The 16,304-nt window shown below is 51.4% G+C and overlaps 1 protein-coding gene across 1 annotated transcript; it reads left to right on the forward strand.

Moving 5' to 3' along the window:
• The first annotated feature begins 577 nt into the window (after positions 1-577).
• Positions 578-13,027, forward strand: FUCA2 (alpha-L-fucosidase 2). The gene is made up of 7 exons (XM_037844557.1): positions 578-910; positions 3,060-3,247; positions 6,319-6,658; positions 7,883-8,093; positions 8,310-8,500; positions 10,750-10,858; positions 12,654-13,027. The coding sequence occupies exons 1-7, from the start codon at positions 711-713 to the stop codon at positions 12,792-12,794; spliced, it is 1,380 nt and encodes a 459-aa protein (XP_037700485.1). The 5' UTR covers positions 578-710; the 3' UTR covers positions 12,795-13,027.
• The last annotated feature ends 3,277 nt before the right edge of the window (positions 13,028-16,304 follow it).

Genomic DNA, 16,304 nt, shown 5'->3' on the forward strand with positions numbered 1-16,304 from the left:
GGGGCCCGTGGCCACTCCTCCCGGGCCGGGGCCACTCCTCCCAGCCGGGGCCACTCCTCCCGGGGAGACGGCCACTCCTCCAGGGGCGGGGCCACTCCTCCCGGGCCGGGGCCACTCCTCCCGGGCCGGGGCCACTCCTCCCGGGGAGACGACCACTCCTCCCGGGCCGGGGCCACTCCTCCCGGGGAGACGACCACTCCTCCCGGGGCGGGACCGCTCCTCCCGGGGAGACGACCACTCCTCCCGGGGCGGGGCCACTCCTCCCGGGCCGGGGCCACTCCTCCCGGGGAGACGACCACTCCTCCCGGGGCGGGACCGCTCCTCCCGGGGAGACGACCACTCCTCCTGGGGCGGGACCACTCCTCCCGGGCCGGGGCCACTCCTCCCGGGGAGACGACCACTCCTCCCGGGGCGGGACCGCTCCTCCCGGGGAGACGACCACTCCTCCCGGGGCGGGACCACTCCTCCCGGGCCGGGGCCACTCCTCCCGGGGAGACGACCACTCCTCCCGGGGCGGGACCGCTCCTCCCGGGGAGACGACCACTCCTCCTGGGGCGGGACCACTCCTCCCGGGCCGGGGCCACTCCTCCCGGAGCGCGGCCTCTCCTCCCGGGCCCGCGGGGTCAGCTGACCGCGGCGAGCACACTCCAGCGACCTGCGCTTTCCGGATCTGGCGCCGACGGCGGACAGACGGCGGACAGACGGCGGACATGCGACGGCCCGCGCTCCTGCTGCTGCCGCTGCTGCTGCTGCCGGCCCCCGCCCCGGGCCGCGGCGCCGCGCCCTTCCAGCCCACCTGGGAGTCCCTGGACGCGCGCGAGCTGCCCGCCTGGTTCGACCAGGCCAAGATCGGCGTCTTCGTGCACTGGGGCGTCTTCTCCGTGCCCAGCTTCGGCAGCGAGTGGTTCTGGTGAGCGCCCGCCGGGGAGCGAGGGGTGGTCTCAGGCGCTCCGGAGTGTCCACTGCCAGGGACACCCACCGGCTGGGGCTCCCCGTCTCCCCGTCCGCGGGGTCTGACCCGGGTCCGCGCGGCGCCCGCACCTGCCCCAGGTGGAGACAGCGGCCCGTGGGTTTGTGGCCGGCTGCTCCTTTGCGCAGGCTCTTTAATGTTAAAATGTCACCATGTGCGGCTCTAGGAAGTTTTTAACAAGGGTTCTAGAATGACACTCTGCCCTGAAAAAAAACCGAATTGTTATAGACTGTCCTATGAAGGGTTCCGCACAAAAAATTACCTGTAGGTTTTGCCTCAGTGAAACTTAGGTAAAAACATGCGCATCATCTCTTTGACTTAGAACAGTTTCACATGCCTGTCCTGATTAAATGTGGTTCTTCAAGACAGAAATGTGATCAGTATATACATATATATAATATACTCCTAAGTAAAATAAAAATAGATGCTGTATCTACTATACATAGAATTTAATATGCATTGTATATGGCGCACAAAATATACAGTGTAAACTATAGTAATATCATTACATCATCTACACTGTCCCACTTTCTGCAAAGAACTAGACCCCCTGAAACCAGTAACTTCTCTTAGTAAGTTAGGTCATTTGATGTAAAAGAACTGTGTAAGCTAAAAGTATTATTCATATACTCTTATACTACCCTCACAAAACAAGTGGTCCTTTCTTCCTATACCACATTTACTCCAGTGGATGTTATAAATCTTCATCTGCAAAATGTAAGGTATGTTGAGTTATTTTTGAAATTTTTCAGATTAGCTGGGTACATGAAACAACAGACTTTCTTCCCCTAAATTGACTTTATTTCTTCAATATTCTCTACTCTTCCTCTCCTCTGCTCTGGGCCCCCCACAATGCATGCTTGCGGGTGCCCCACTTGGCCCTGAGGCCTGCTCATTTGTCTTCTTTCTGTTTTCTTTCTGCCCCTCAGACTGGAGAATTTCCAAGGACCCATCTTTAGGTTTGCAGATTCTTTGTTCTGCCTGCTGAAGCTGCTATTGAACCCCACTAGGGATTTTTCACTTGAGAAACTCCGAGTAAAAGTGGCTTCACAGTCGGAGCTTATTATCTGTCTCACCGAACAAGAGGCTGGGAGGTGGTGTCTGGCTCGCTGCTCAAATAGGACCCAGCTCATTCCGCCATCCCGGGCCTGCTGACCGTCCCCTCAGGGTCAGTCACTTCACACAACCTTGCCCCAAGGCAGGAAGGGCAGCTTCCCTTTGAGTGGGGAAGAAAGCATTCCCAGGATACCCCCAGTGGGCTTCCCCTCCAATGCCACCAGCCAGAAGGGGTCACACGTCCACGTCTTGTGCTGTCCCCCTTCTGTCCCCCAGTGTGGCCTGTCCAGCAGGAAGATCTGTCTTCTTCGGGGCATGAGCTGCTGAGGGATTTGCTCACCTACAGAAGCACGCTTAGGAAAGGAGGGCAGTGGCAAAGCAGCAGAGCGGAGACGGGCTGACATCTCTCCATGAGGACTTTTTCTGCTGGGCTCCTCTGAAATGCATGATTGTGTTTCAGATGGCGTTTTCCTTAAAAAGCCATGCTTGGGCTGCTTCTGTTACAGGAATTTCATGGTGTCTTCTCCATTTTCTCATACTGCAGCCGAAAGCGCCATTGCTCAGAATGAATGCACGAAACATGTGATCCCTGGAGAGAGCCAGTTTCCTAAAACAGCAGCATCTTATCTGTACAGGCACCTGCCCCCCACCCCGCCTTGTTCTCTGCTGGTGGATGTGATGGATGCCTTCCTTGTTGGCCGCGTGTAGCCTTCCTTCTGTAGCTTCGTCTCTCCTGTTATAGAGGACTCACTGTGGATGCACACATGCTATGTGCTGCAACTGCAAAGTGAACAAATCGGAGAGAAAGGGTGGCTGGTGGGGTCTAGAATGCCCCCGCTTATGAGCCAGGGACCCCTCTGGAGGAGATGAGGCGAGATCGGAGTGGTGGTGCCTGTGAGCTTTCTCTAACGCATGGTCCAGCTCCTGGAGGAGTGAGGAGGAGCATCCGGGGAGGGGGGTACTGAAGGGGGCCCGAGCACCCACGCCTGATGCCTGCGTCTGCCGCTCACTGCCGTCCCCTTTGCTCCCCTAGGTGGTACTGGCAAAAGCAACAGATACCGAAGTTTGTGGAGTTTATGAAAAATAATTACCCTCCTGGATTCAGATATGAAGATTTTGGACCACTATTCACAGCAAAATTTTTTGACGCAAACTGGTGGGCAGATGTTTTTCAGGCCTCTGGTGCCAAATATGTTGTCTTAACTTCCAAACATCACGAAGGTGAGTGAGGGCACCTTCGCGAAGGCTGACGGTGGTCATGAAGCCTGCGGTTGTTCCAGAAGGAACGTCCATGAATGGCCACCGGCGTCTGCCTGTAATTTAGGGAATTATAAATTAGGAACAGCTAATGCGTTCCGCCTGTTAGGTGCAGGAGAGGATCAGACCCTCCGCATAGCAGGGGGCAAATGGTCACACTTGTTTGGTGCCCGTTTAACAATATTCCCAAGACCTGATGCAGGCTCTTTGAAGTAGGGTGGGGGCTGCTGCTTGGAGCAGCTGGAGGGGAAAGGATTCTGACTCTGTCATGTTCCCGGGAAGCAGTTCCATCAGAGGTGGTGGAAGAAAATCTAGAAAGGAAGACAGCACTACGTGAAAGGATAGATGCACCCCTTAACATTCCAGGGGCTCTGGCATCAGGGAAGCCCCCAACCGCGTTACTCATTCGAGAGTTTCCTGTTTGGCCGGTTTTGTCTTTGTGTAAGAAATGTTGCCTCATTGTTTTCCCCAGGGGTGGGGCAGAGGGAATCTAATCCAGAATACTGTCATTATCTTCTGAGGCTGTTTTCTCTCTGCTCACATTCTGGTCGCTTCCTGGCTTTCTCCTGCACGTGTTTCTCCTGCAGAGGTGGACATTTATTTGCCTGTCAACATTTTGATGTCCTGATGTCTGGGAAGCTCCCCGAGCTGTATGGCACAATGTATCACATTGTGAGCTTGGTGAGAAAATGCTCGCCAGACCTGAGGAGAGGTGAGACATGTCCACACGGATACAGTTTCTAGAACCCATGTCCTCTGTTGTGTTCACAGCTTATAGAAAATGCTCCCGCCTGCTTCGCTAGGAGGGAGACCCCTGTGTGAGCTCATGGGGGTTGCTGAGCTGAAGCCCGTGTGGGTCTAGCACTGCCTGCCACACTCATCTATGGAGCACGGGTGAGCTGCTTCAAAAGCTCCTCAAAATGAATCTAAAGAACAAGTTGATCTTAGACTTGTCCTATTTTACAAGAATCGAGTGTTTCACCAAAGGTACTTTCTGTGTGTCTCTTCTGAAAGACTCCATTAGTGGGACAGTGACAATGTACTTTTGCCCCTGGGTATTTTTGAGGCTTTTGTATTATTTCTTAAGTATTTTACTCTATTTCTTATAATATTATATAGAACAACCAGCAATATGATTGCAAATTCCATTTAAAGTGTGAATTATTTCTAAGTGCCTAACAGGATACCTTATTTTTCTTATTCATTAACTTGGTAGATAATTCACTTTTAGGGACTATAAAGAATAGTGTCCACACATTAGCATCAGAGGAGGAAGAACTTACAACTGTGGAGTGTATTTGAAAGTACAGACCTTCTCGGGAGTGGTGTCTTTTTTGTATTTTTTTTTCTTGGTTAAATGAATACTCAGGCTAAGGGAGATTTTTTACACATGTTCTCAGAATTGCAGTGTGATAAAACACACAATTCTAAAATAGACTATACCTTCATCTTTGGTTTAGAAGTCAAATGGGAATCTCGCAGGGGGCACACCTCCACATCTTCCCCGTAACTCGTAGCAGGTGTTGCTGAGCATGGGAGACGTGAAAGATGTCCCCACTGGACCACTGGGATCTGTGATGGTTGATTGCTTATTTTGGGTGAGCAGTTAGCAGAGGATTTTGCAGAGAATGCCACTAGCCCTGAGGAGCTTCTGGTCTAGAAAGAAAAATGTAAGGGAGAGACGGGGCTTGTTCTAGTTTGCTAATGCTGCTGGAATGCAAAACACCAGAGATGGATTGGCTTTTATAAAAGGGGGTTTATTTGGTTACACAGTTACAGTCTTAAGGCCATAAAGTGTCCAAGGTAACACATCAGCAATCGGGTACCTTCACTGGAGGATGGCCAATGGTGTCTGGAAAACCTCTGTTAGCTGGGAAGGCATGTGGCTGGCATCTGCTCCAAAGTTCTGGTTTCAAAATGGCTTTCTCCCAGGATGTTTCTCTCTAGGCTGCAGTTCCTCAAAAATGTCACTCTTAGTTGCACTTGGGGTATTTTGTACTCTCTTAGCTTCTCTGGAGCAAGAGTCTGCTTTCAACGGCCATCTTCAAACTGTCTCTCATCTGCAGCTCCTGTGCTTTCTTCAAAGTGTCCCTCTTGGCTGTACTTGGCTTGCTGCTTCTGTCTGAGCTTATATAGTGCTCCAGTAATTTAATTCAGACCCACCCTGAATGGGCGGGCCAGCACCTCCATGGAAATTATCCAGAGTCATCACCCACAGTTGGGTGGGGCACATCTCCATGGAAACACTCAAAGAATTACAATCTAATCAACACTAATATGTCCGCCCACACAAGATTACATAAAAGATAATGGTGTTTGGGGGGACATAATACATTCAAACTGGCAAAGGGCTCTACGGATCCGGGGTGCCCTGAAAGTTACTCTAAAAACCCTTTCCACCTTGTCTGACATCTCATTTGTGTCTCTTCTAAAAGCAGGATATATATGATGAAGAAAATCGCCATGAAACAGTCATTGTGGCAGCAGTTACTCATATATCACCTGCTGGGATATGCACGTGCCTTGGCCTGGTGTGCTGTGACTTTGTCACAGCAGGCTGGGACCATTGGCCCAAAGCCCACCAGCACCCAACTGTAATTCTCACACCTCCAAACTGCTTAAAAATATCCCCAATAAATATATTCTAGCTATTTCTTCCCTGCTTTGCATACCCGGCAGAACTGTGCCTGACATGACATCTGCTAGCTGTCGACCCCAGAAGCTCCCCGCCAGGCTATGGGAGACACCACCCAGATATCTAGACCCCTAAGCTTCCCTTCTGAGTGGTCCCTGGCACTACAGCCTCTGGAAGGTCTGCCATGGAGAGGGGCTGCCCCTCCCAGGCAAACCTTCCAAGTGCTGCCCAAGTAAAGCTTCCTGGGCCACTGCGATCTAGCGGTCAAATCTTCATGATCTGCTCTGAAGTCCCACATTGCCAGGACTTGCACTGTGTGATTTGTTTTGGCATCTGTGTCAGTGGAAATATACTAAAAGAGAATGATATGCTTACGGAGGTGTCTGCTACGGTTTTCCAGGATTCCCCTTGTGGGGTTCACAGTACTCGTGGAACTGGAATGCTGCCGACGAGGGCCCCAAGAGGGACGTCGTCAAGGAGCTGGAGGGAGCCATTCGCAACAGAACCGACTTGCGTTTCGGGCTGTACTACTCCCTTTTTGAGTGGTTTAATCCCCTCTTCCTTGAGGATCAAGCCAGTTCGTTTCAGAAGCGACTGTTCCCAGTTTCTAAGACGTTGCCTGAGCTCCATGAGTTGGTGACTGCCTACCGGCCCGAGGTGCTGTGGGCAGACGGCGACGGAGGGGCCCCTGACAGCTACTGGAACAGCACCGGCTTCCTAGCCTGGCTGTACAACGAGAGGTGCGCACGGGGCAGGTGCCCGGGGACGCCCAGACGCGCCCACTCCAGGCATCACCTTTTAATGTCTTTGCTTCTCGAGATGTTTCCTTCCAGCCTCATTTGAGGTATAGAGGAGGAAGTTAGTATAAATAATGCTTATTAGGCACACCAAAATCTACTCAAAATAATGAAGGTAAACAAATCGGAAGTCAGAGAAAACTCAGGGGTCTGATTTTGAAAACAGCTTAAAAAGTTGCAGGATGAGGAACTTTGAAGGCTTTCATCTGTGGGTTCCCCTCGCCGTCTCCTCGCTCTCTTCTCCTTGTTCTCTGTCCTCTGTTCAGTGCCTCCGGTGTTTCTTTATATCCTCTTGCCGTGGGCTCATATTTGCTGCCCAGTCGCTGTCCCCTTGTCTGTCTTCTCCTTCGTCATCAGCGTCCTCACCTCTTCCCCTTCTTCGGTGGCTTCCGAGCCTGCGCCGGGACGCCCCATTGGAACAGGGAGTTCTGGCCGAGCTCCTCCCATGGACATCAACCATAGGGGCCAGGTTCATACTTGGAACTTGAAAGTATTTGGCATTATGTGAAGTCAGGGAGTCCCCAGCCCCCCGAAGGGAGCGTACACACACTCTGGAGGAGCCGTGATACTTAAAACAGCTGCTCAGGTCCGCCGTCGAGGGAAGGGCTGGGGGCCGTCCGCTTCAGCTGGTGAACCAAACCGTCCGTGGACCTGGAGAGCAGCAGGAGATCCCGCCACCACGAGCAGTAACCGGGAAGGTTCACGCCTTGGTGAATCCTGCAATGGCAACCATCGGTCTTTCTGAGATTTTCAGTATTAAGCACAATTATAAGAGCAGTGGGAAGGCTGCGTGAGGTATGACAGGATTCAGTCATCAGACGGAAAAATGTCCTGAGTGTGAATTCCACGATTCTGGCTCCCATTCGCGGTGTAGGGGGGGAGAGCTTGGAATAACAGCCTCTTGCTCCGATTCGTGTGAGGCCAGGCACGGGGCTAGGTCTCTCACGTGAAGTGTTTCTGCACTAATCATAGGTGAGGAAAGAGTTAAGTGCCCCTTTCTAGGTCAGGGAGTGAGAAAGTGGCGCCCCGGACCCCCGCTGGCCCCCGGCTTCAGCCCCGGGGCTCGCTGCAGCTCCCCTTCGAGGGTGGGTGGCAGTGATGGCTTTCCAGTGATGTGTCCTTTTTGTAAAAAAAAGGAAAAAATAGAACTTGTGCTTTTCCTTTCAGCCCCGTTCGGGACACGGTGGTCACCAACGACCGCTGGGGAGACGGCAGCATCTGCAAGCACGGCGGCTACTACACCTGCAGTGACCGCTACAACCCGGGGCACCTGCTGCCTCATAAATGGGAAAACTGCATGACGATAGACAGGTTCTCCTGGGGCTACAGGAGGAACGCGGGGATCCAGGAGTACCTGACGATCGAAGAGCTGGTGAAGGTATGGCCGAGTGGCTGCAGACCCGGGGCCCCTCATGGCCCCAGTGTGGGGGTGGGGGGCTGTTCCTTCCAGTGGGCAGCCCAGCGGCCTACGCGCAGGGCGTTTGTTCTAGAGCCGACTGTGTGTGAATGCATAATTTTGCAAATACAACATATTAATGCAGCATTAAGATGGAATTGTTTTAGCTAAGAGCTCTATTTCTTCTGAATTTTTTAGCAACTTGTAGAAACAGTTTCCTGTGGAGGAAATCTTTTGATAAATGTTGGGCCCACGAAAGATGGCATAATTTCTGCAATTTTTGAGGAGCGGTTAAGGCAAATGGGGACCTGGCTAAAAGTCAATGGAGAAGCCATTTACGGAACGCAGCCTTGGAGGGCCCAGAACGACACTGTCACCCCGGATGTGTGGTAAGTCATCGCTGGCGGCAAGGGCCTTCGCTCAAGGAAGGCATTCGGAAGTCCTCAGAGGCAGAGAGAAGAGGAGGAGGGAGCTGGCCGGTGCCCGCCAACAAGGAGCACTTCCCAAAGTTGGCTCGCTCCGATGGAAAGGGAAGGAAGGGGAGGAAATGCGCAGGTTTTTTGAGTGTCTGTTATTTATCAAACTGAACTAGAAGTGACTCTAGAAACCTTGTAGCGATGGACACATTGTAGTTAAAAGCGGTCGGCTCTTACAGAATTCCTAAGCCATTCAGACAAATGAAAAAATGCTGAGTGGCCAATCCAAAATAGAGACGTCAGTGCTGTTAGCTAAGTGAATTCCATCCTCTGCAGAGGTGACCTCACATCGGAGCAGCCAGCAAGAGGTGACTAAAAATCAGCCCAAATAACATCATTATTTTAATTCATTCAAAATCTTATTTTTACTTGTTTATACTATTCTAATAGCATTTAACCTGAGTGTCTTTAATGATCTCAGATGGCTGTTTTCTTTTAATTGATACGTTCTTTAAAGGCCTTGCCTCTGAACTCGGGGACGTTCCAGGTGCCAGTGAGTTCCTGGATCAGGCCCTGCAGGTGGGACAGTCTCAGCCCACGGGGGTCCGCGCCGTGTCCCCGAGTCTAGGGGCGTGACGCCTGGTCCTATTGTAACCGAGAACATACTGCCGAGACGTTGAAGAAAGTAAAGTAAGGTGATCTGGACAGAAGGAGATCATCGTGAAGGTTCAGGGTGTTGGGTTTGGGAGAAGTTGTAAAGAGAGCTTAGGGCAAATTCCCCTTCTACAAAGGGTGAGTGAAATCTGCTTTTGGAATTTGCTTTTGTGCTTATATATGAACACGAGGGTGTCTGTTGGACATTGCAGTCATCAACCCATATTGCATTAAATAAGAATAAAATCCAGAATACTGAACGTAGCGTATAAAGCGCCCCGTCTGTCCTGCCCACGTCTGCCTGTGGCCGGCCCTGCCCCTCTCCCACAGCAGCTCCTTCCCCTCTTTGCCATCCACATCCACGTTTCCCAGGTTGGCCTTGCTGTCACCATTCTCAGAACTCCCAAGGTAACTCGCAGAGAATTTAGGTTCTTATTCGGGTTCCCCGTCCCTGGCAGGCAGCCCTGGACCCCTCTCTGCCAGGACATGGCACTGTACCTTTGCTAGCCCCCCACCCCGCCACCCTCAGACCTTGCACTGCCACCCAGGGCGGCTCCCCTTCCGGGATCCTGGGTGTGAGCTCACGCCCAGCTTCGCAGGACCTGCCGCCACTGTCACTGAGCACACCCCCTTCTCTGCCCTCAGCCCCTCAGCCTGCGCCCCTTGTCCAGGTCAGATAGCACCTGCCATACCCACCTCTGTCACTCACCTGAAGAAAACCTCAACTTTGATAAAATTCAGCTTTGCTTACGCCATGCCTGCTCCAGGCACGTGACCAGAGCACACAGACACACGTGCACACACATGTACACACATGCACACAAGGGTACACATGCTGCACACATGCACACTCTGCTGCTGATCTCCTCCAGGCCCCCTCACCCCCGCTCCCGTGGTTTCCCGACTCCCCTTAGACCTGCTCTCTCCTTCATCCTAAAAAAGGCCCCTTTGACCCCCTTCCCTTTCCAGCTGCCCCCCCAGCTCTCCCTTCCTGGACAGTGACCCCTGGGGAGGAGGCCTTTGTCCTGCCATCTGCCCGGGGCACCCCCTCTTCTGCCCCTGCACCTCCCTGCTGTCTTCCTCAGCTCCCTCTGCCGACCTCCTCCCGAACCCCACTCCTGCCAGCCCCTGGCCCCGGGTCTTGGCCTGCTCCTGGGGCTCCAATCCAGGCCCGCCCTCCGTGACCATCTCCCGCACCCTCCTCCTGCCCCTCTTGTTTGCTGATGGCCCCGTGCCTGTTCCCTGCCCCGGACTGCGCCCCTAACCCCCACCCAGGAGCCCACTGCTGCCGCCTGGAAGATCTGGGGCTTTGCCCCGTGCTGGACAGCCGCCCGCTCAGCTCACTAGCCTGGGAAAGCTGCTTTCTCCCGAAACTTCCATCGAGTGTTGGGCCAGCGGGGGAGGGCCCTTTAGCCCCAGGGGGCTCTTTGTCCTTCCCTTTTAAGGAAGGCATCGGGAAAAGGTACTAAAGGGCAGTGTCTCTGTTAACGAGTCCTGGTCCCGACCCACAATAAGGAGCAGCATGGGCCCCCTTGTGTTGCTCCATCTTCGTTTTCCCTTTCGCCCAGGTACACGGCCAAGCCCAAGGAAGGGCTCGTCTACGCGCTTTTCCTGCGATGGCCGGTGTCAGGGCAGCTGTCCCTCAGCCAGCCCCGGACAACGCTGGGGACGACGGAGGTAGGAGGGCCGGGCACCGCCTGGTTCTGTGACCCACCGACTGGGATGTCCTGAGGGGACTTCATCTAACGTCCAACTTCGGGGGGCGCCTTCGAGGTGCTGCGTTTGCGCCACCTAAGAGTGACCGGAAAGGGAGTTTCATCAGCGGCAATGCTGGGCCCAAAGCTTGGACATTTGTATGCTTCCATTTCCCAAGAGGAAACATAAAATAGCCACACTGTCTCCAGGCACACCAAGGCAGAGATGATCTTCCCAGTAATTCCATGGTGTTCCCATTTTCTGCATGCATCCAAAACGATTCTTTTCATAAAGCTGGAATCCAGGTGCTGCCCTCACACCCCAGCCCCGAAGACACGGGAATACTGCTAGGTGCCAGGGCCCTACTTTTAAGTGTATAAACAACTTTGGAGAAAGTTAAAAAAGAGTAGTCTTAACTTAAGGCTGGTGAGGTCCAGCTGAGAAATTTCACAGCTCGGTCTTTTTTATTGAGATGGCGATGACCTTCCGGGAGAGGCGGGTTGACCTAGCCTTGTGGTTGGTCAGGCAGGAGGATGGAGCTGGAATCCGGCCTTCAGCTTAGTAGTCTGGGTATGACACTGGTTTTATTTTATCCATGTTCTCTTTGACATCAAAGAATACTGTTATTTCCGAGTTGGTGGGTGTTCGGGTTTGCTAATGCTGCCATTACGCAAAATACCGGAAATGGATTGGATTTTATAAAGGAGGTATAGTTGATTACAAAGTTACAGTCTTAAGGCCATAAAAGTGTCCCACCTAAGGCATCAACAATAGGGCACCTTCACAGAAGAATGGCCAATGGCATCTGGAACACCTCTGTTGTTTGGGAAGGTGCACGGCTGGCATCTTCTTCCTTTGCTCCAAGTTGTGTTTCAAAACGGCGTTCTCCAAAATGTCAGCGCCAGCTTTCAATGGCCATCTTCAAAATGTCTCTCTAAGCTGTAGCTAGCATGTGGGCCTGCGTGGCTCTTTTATATGGCTCCAGTGATTTAATTAAGACCCCCACCAAATGGATGGGGCCACACTTCCATGGAAATAATCTAATCAAAGGTATTATCCACAGTTGGGTGGGTCACATCTCCATGGAAACAACCTAATCCAAAGGTTCCAACCTAATCAAGACTAAATCCGTCTGCCCCCACAAGATTGCATTAAAGAACATGGTGTTTTGGGGGACATAGTACATCCAAACCGGCACAGTGGGTTTTGTGTTTATATTGCTTAACCTGATCAGCTAAGTTTTCTGGTTTAAAACAACCCTAGGACATGTATAAAACCACTTATCTGAATTCACTTAGTATAATCAGAATTGAGGACATACAACGACAGTAACTGAGAAAGTTGGTGCATGGCTGTGCAATGGTGGTTTCTGGATAATGTGCAGAGGGAGGGTGGCTGCGTGGGGGTGCCTTCCTCCAAGGGTTCTGGGGAGGAACTGGACAGGCTGGGGCTGAGCCAACTGGTTCCAGCTATTTTGCTCTCCCTGAGCCTCCCCTCAGCACCGCCTGGCCTTACATTTTCCCTCCAGCTTCCAGAATTGTCCTTCCCCAGGCTCCTCCACTTCCATCTCCCTCCTGAGAGTGATCTAGGAGCAGGGCAGATGTGTGACTCGGTTGAATCCAGGGCTAGGACAGCTGGGAACCACTAAATAACGAGATGTAGGGAATCTCTTGTCTTCGTGTTGTCATAGAAATGCCATCCACTCCTTCCCAGTACAGGGAGAGCACGTGAGCCCGAGTGATGCCTTCGGTGACATTCGTGTGTGCTTTACTTCCAGGTGACACTGCTGGGACACGGGCAGCCCCTCCGCTGGCTCTCCGTGGGGGGCGCCGGCCTGCAGGTGGAGCTGCCGCGGCTGACGGCCAACCAGCTGCCCTGCCGGTGGGGCTGGGCGCTCGCCCTCCGCCACGTGCTCTAAGGCGCAGGGGTCCCGGGAGAAACGCCGCGGCCCCTGGAGCACAGGAGGAACGCAGGCATCCGTGTGGGTGGGCACGCTGCCCCTGCTTCCTTCCTAAGTGACCTGTGGAGCCATTTAAAACCCCGGCAGCACTTGGCCATTCGAGTCTCTGCACAACCACCTGGTTTCCACTTGTCATTGGAGATGAGATGACAGCTCGGAACTGGTTTGTAATAAACTTGGCCTAAAATTTGTGTCCACGGCTTCCGGTGATTGCCTTTCTGTACAAAGAATTTGCCTTTTTCCTCTCTTGATTATAAAACACACATGTTCACTGTAGGTATTTTGAAACATACAAAATGCTCCAAGAAGAAAAAAGAAATCTCTGGTAAACTCACCACTCAGTCACTGTTAGGATTTTCCTGCACATTTTCCAGGTTTTTGGGGGGTTGGTGGGTGGGGTGGTGTGGGATTAGAGTTGAGGGTCTGTTTTTGCAGGCAGGCTAAATCGAGGTCCAATTTAAATTTATCAATGTGTGTACTATGGTTGCCATCAAGCAAACTGAAGTTGAAAACCTAGTTGAAAATGGGAAGTCTGTTCAGAGCTTCTCTAGGAATGATGCAAAAACAATACTGATTTGATATAAATCTAGAAAATGCCTTGTCCGTGGCCAAAGGCATCCACTGTGGCTGTTCTGCAGGGCTACGGGCTTTGTTTTGTCACCTGAATCAAATGCACACTTCTGAGGGGTTCCCAAATTGCTCCAAATAGCGTGGAATAGTACAGTTGATTGTATTTATTTCCTAAAATCACACTAAAGTTTAAAAACTTTAGAACAATTATTCTTGAGGTTCCTGCAACTATAAAACTTTTGAAACCATGCCAAAGTATTTACACGGATAAATGCTTTAATAATCCTGAATCCCAATGAACATTTTATTTGCAATCTTTACGTGGTCCCAAACACCAGACTAAGAAAAAGCAGAAAGGAAAACAACCAGTGTCACAGGATCTTAAGACAAAAGAGGGGTCATTTTTTCGGAGAAAGCATTTTCTAGAATAAAACCAGCCGATCAATTCATGCCTTGTCCATTTTTACCTTTTTAAACTGAAAGCAAAGGGCACAAGGGCTATGGTGGGCAAATTACCGCTGGCTGCAGGGCTCAGTTAACGAGTTGCTCTGGGGGTGCTGAGCCCCAGCCCCGCTTCAGCTTTCAGAGCTTCAGAGGAGAACTGACAATGGGCTTTGCCAAGAACCAGCCACTTCCTAGGAAAACCCCAAGCCTGAGGCCCAAAATGTAAATTTATTGAAGGGCCATCTGTGCTGACATGTGAAATGTACTACATGTGTCTCATAATGATGATGTAAAATCACTCCAGCGAGTTCTTAGGATTATCCTTGGAAAGGAGGATGATTACAAATTGGACATCTCATTACCTCCTTTAAGCCAATAGTTTTTATACCTGCCCCCAACCAAATAATCCTTTTCCCAGAGTTACTAACAGGTGCAAAACAGCTGTTTTTGAATTTCAGGAATTTTTGATTTGCCCTTAATGGCCAAGGTACACCAAACCAGACTGTCAGACTGGTCCAGCTGTGGACGCTTAGTTCCCCCAGGGACACAGGCACCACTTTTGTCATCGATCATTCTCTACGAGGCCGCCTGGGAGCCTGCTGGAAAGTCAGACTTGCAAAGAAACACCAATTAGGACAAAGGAGACCTGGCGGCCGCTCTGCCTTCTGCTCATGGTGTTTTCACAGTAAAAGACCTGATTGGACAGAAATCTCCATGCCTGACTTCCAAACAAATATGTGCTCACACCAAATTTAAGCGAGTGGTTTTATGCACACCTAGCCATGAGCCCATTTGGAAAGGTTGGGAACAGAAGCAGCAGGAGCAGCTGCTGTGGCCCCTTCATCTGGCCGCGCTGGGGTTCCTGGGGGGCTCATGGCTGGGCAGTGACCCCTGCAGCGCCCCCAATGCCACCGCTCGTGGTCATCCCAGCCAAACTCGGTCCCAACCACTGGTGCAAACCGAATCGTGTCCTGTGAATGGGAACTTACTGATGAATAGTCTCTGAACATGTGATTAGTGGAGAAGGGGCCGAACTGCGACAGGCGTGCCCTGATCCAGTGCGACTGGAGTCCGTACAAGGAGAGGGAATTTGGACACGGAGAGCGAGGTTGGCTGTGTGGCAGCGGCAGAGCCAGAGCTATGCCACCACCATGGGACTTCACGGGTTGCCAATCCGGCCACCACCAGATGCTGGGGACAGGCCCGGAACGGAGTCTCCCTTTAGAGGGAGCAGGGCCCTGCCGACAGCTGGAGTTTGGACTTCCAGCCCCAAGAAACGGGGGAGAATACACTTCCAGAGTTCCATGCCCCCATGGCAGCACGAGTGTACAGAGCTGCAGTCCTGACAGGCAGGCTGACTGACCGACTGGAATAAGGGATTTGTGCATCGCCTTTTTGTTTTTAAGCTATTGGTTAACAAAGTGTGGGTGAACAGTTCTAAAGACTGGGGGAAAATATGGTATAAATTAGGAATTCTGCCATCCGGTTCAAGCCACGTAAGGAACAGGCTGTGGTTTGTCCGAGATCACCAGTAAGCGCCCGTCAGTTGCTCTGTACACAAAAGGCAGAAAGGCCTGGAGCCAATGGCAAATGATTGGAAAGTAAATGAATATTTATATTTCAAGTTAAATGCCTGAGGATGGATGTGCTGCTTTTTGATGCCCTACTTTTTTTGGATTAACCAAACAACTGTGGTCCCGGGTGAGAGGGCACCTGTGCCGTTACAAGGCAGAGCTGCGATGGCTACGGCCAGTGAGCTGGAAGTGCCTGCGCATCTTACTGTGCGTCTCTTCACCTGCCAGAACCCACAGATCAGATGATTCCAGGCCCTAACTTGCAAGTGTTCAGTTTCCAATCCTTACAAAGCTTCACCTGTTCAGTCTCAAATTAAATTTTCCCAGAATTAAATTCTGGACTGATGCTACTGGAAAATGCATGCTCGATTACACACCTGTTCAACAATTTACAAATGCAGTTTTCCTTCAGCTGACATGAGAGCATCATTCTATTCTGGCTGATTTGGAGAAGCCTCTGCCCTCCTCTCTACCTTAGCGTACTGTGGGACCTCCCAGGTGTCTGCTCAACCCCACAGGCCTAAGAGAGACCCACGTAGTTCCTTTCCCACCTCCTACAGTTTAGCTCTGCCTTATGTGGGCGGAACGTGAAAGGGCTGACGTTACAGAGAGCACATCCAATACACTCAAGATACATCCATTTCTGCCCTAATTACCACTGTAAATAGCAGGACTACAGATTTACTACAAACAACGAAATGCCTTTTTCAAAAGGTAATACTATTTATTTTTAAAACAACAATTTAAAAGAAAACATCAATTATATTACCAGTTAAATTGAACCTTGAAAATTGGTGCACTTTTTCTTCCAAAATAACAGCAACAATGATATCGGACAAATAAATTAATGGTTTAAAAGTATTAACTCAACAAAACCAAA

The sequence above is a fragment of the Choloepus didactylus genome, chromosome 7 (assembly GCF_015220235.1).
Source record: "Choloepus didactylus isolate mChoDid1 chromosome 7, mChoDid1.pri, whole genome shotgun sequence".
Classification (NCBI taxonomy): domain Eukaryota; kingdom Metazoa; phylum Chordata; class Mammalia; order Pilosa; family Megalonychidae; genus Choloepus; species Choloepus didactylus.

Bases quoted from the DNA above. Each gene is read 5' to 3' on its own strand.
- FUCA2 (XM_037844557.1), top strand. From the start codon at position 711: ATGCGACGGCCCGCGCTCCTGCTGCTGCCGCTGCTGCTGCTGCCGGCC. The intron at 6,659-7,882 runs GTGCGCACGGGG...TTTTCCTTTCAG, and splicing joins GCCTGGCTGTACAACGAGAG to CCCCGTTCGGGACACGGTGG. The intron at 8,501-10,749 runs GTAAGTCATCGC...CCTTTCGCCCAG, and splicing joins ACTGTCACCCCGGATGTGTG to GTACACGGCCAAGCCCAAGG.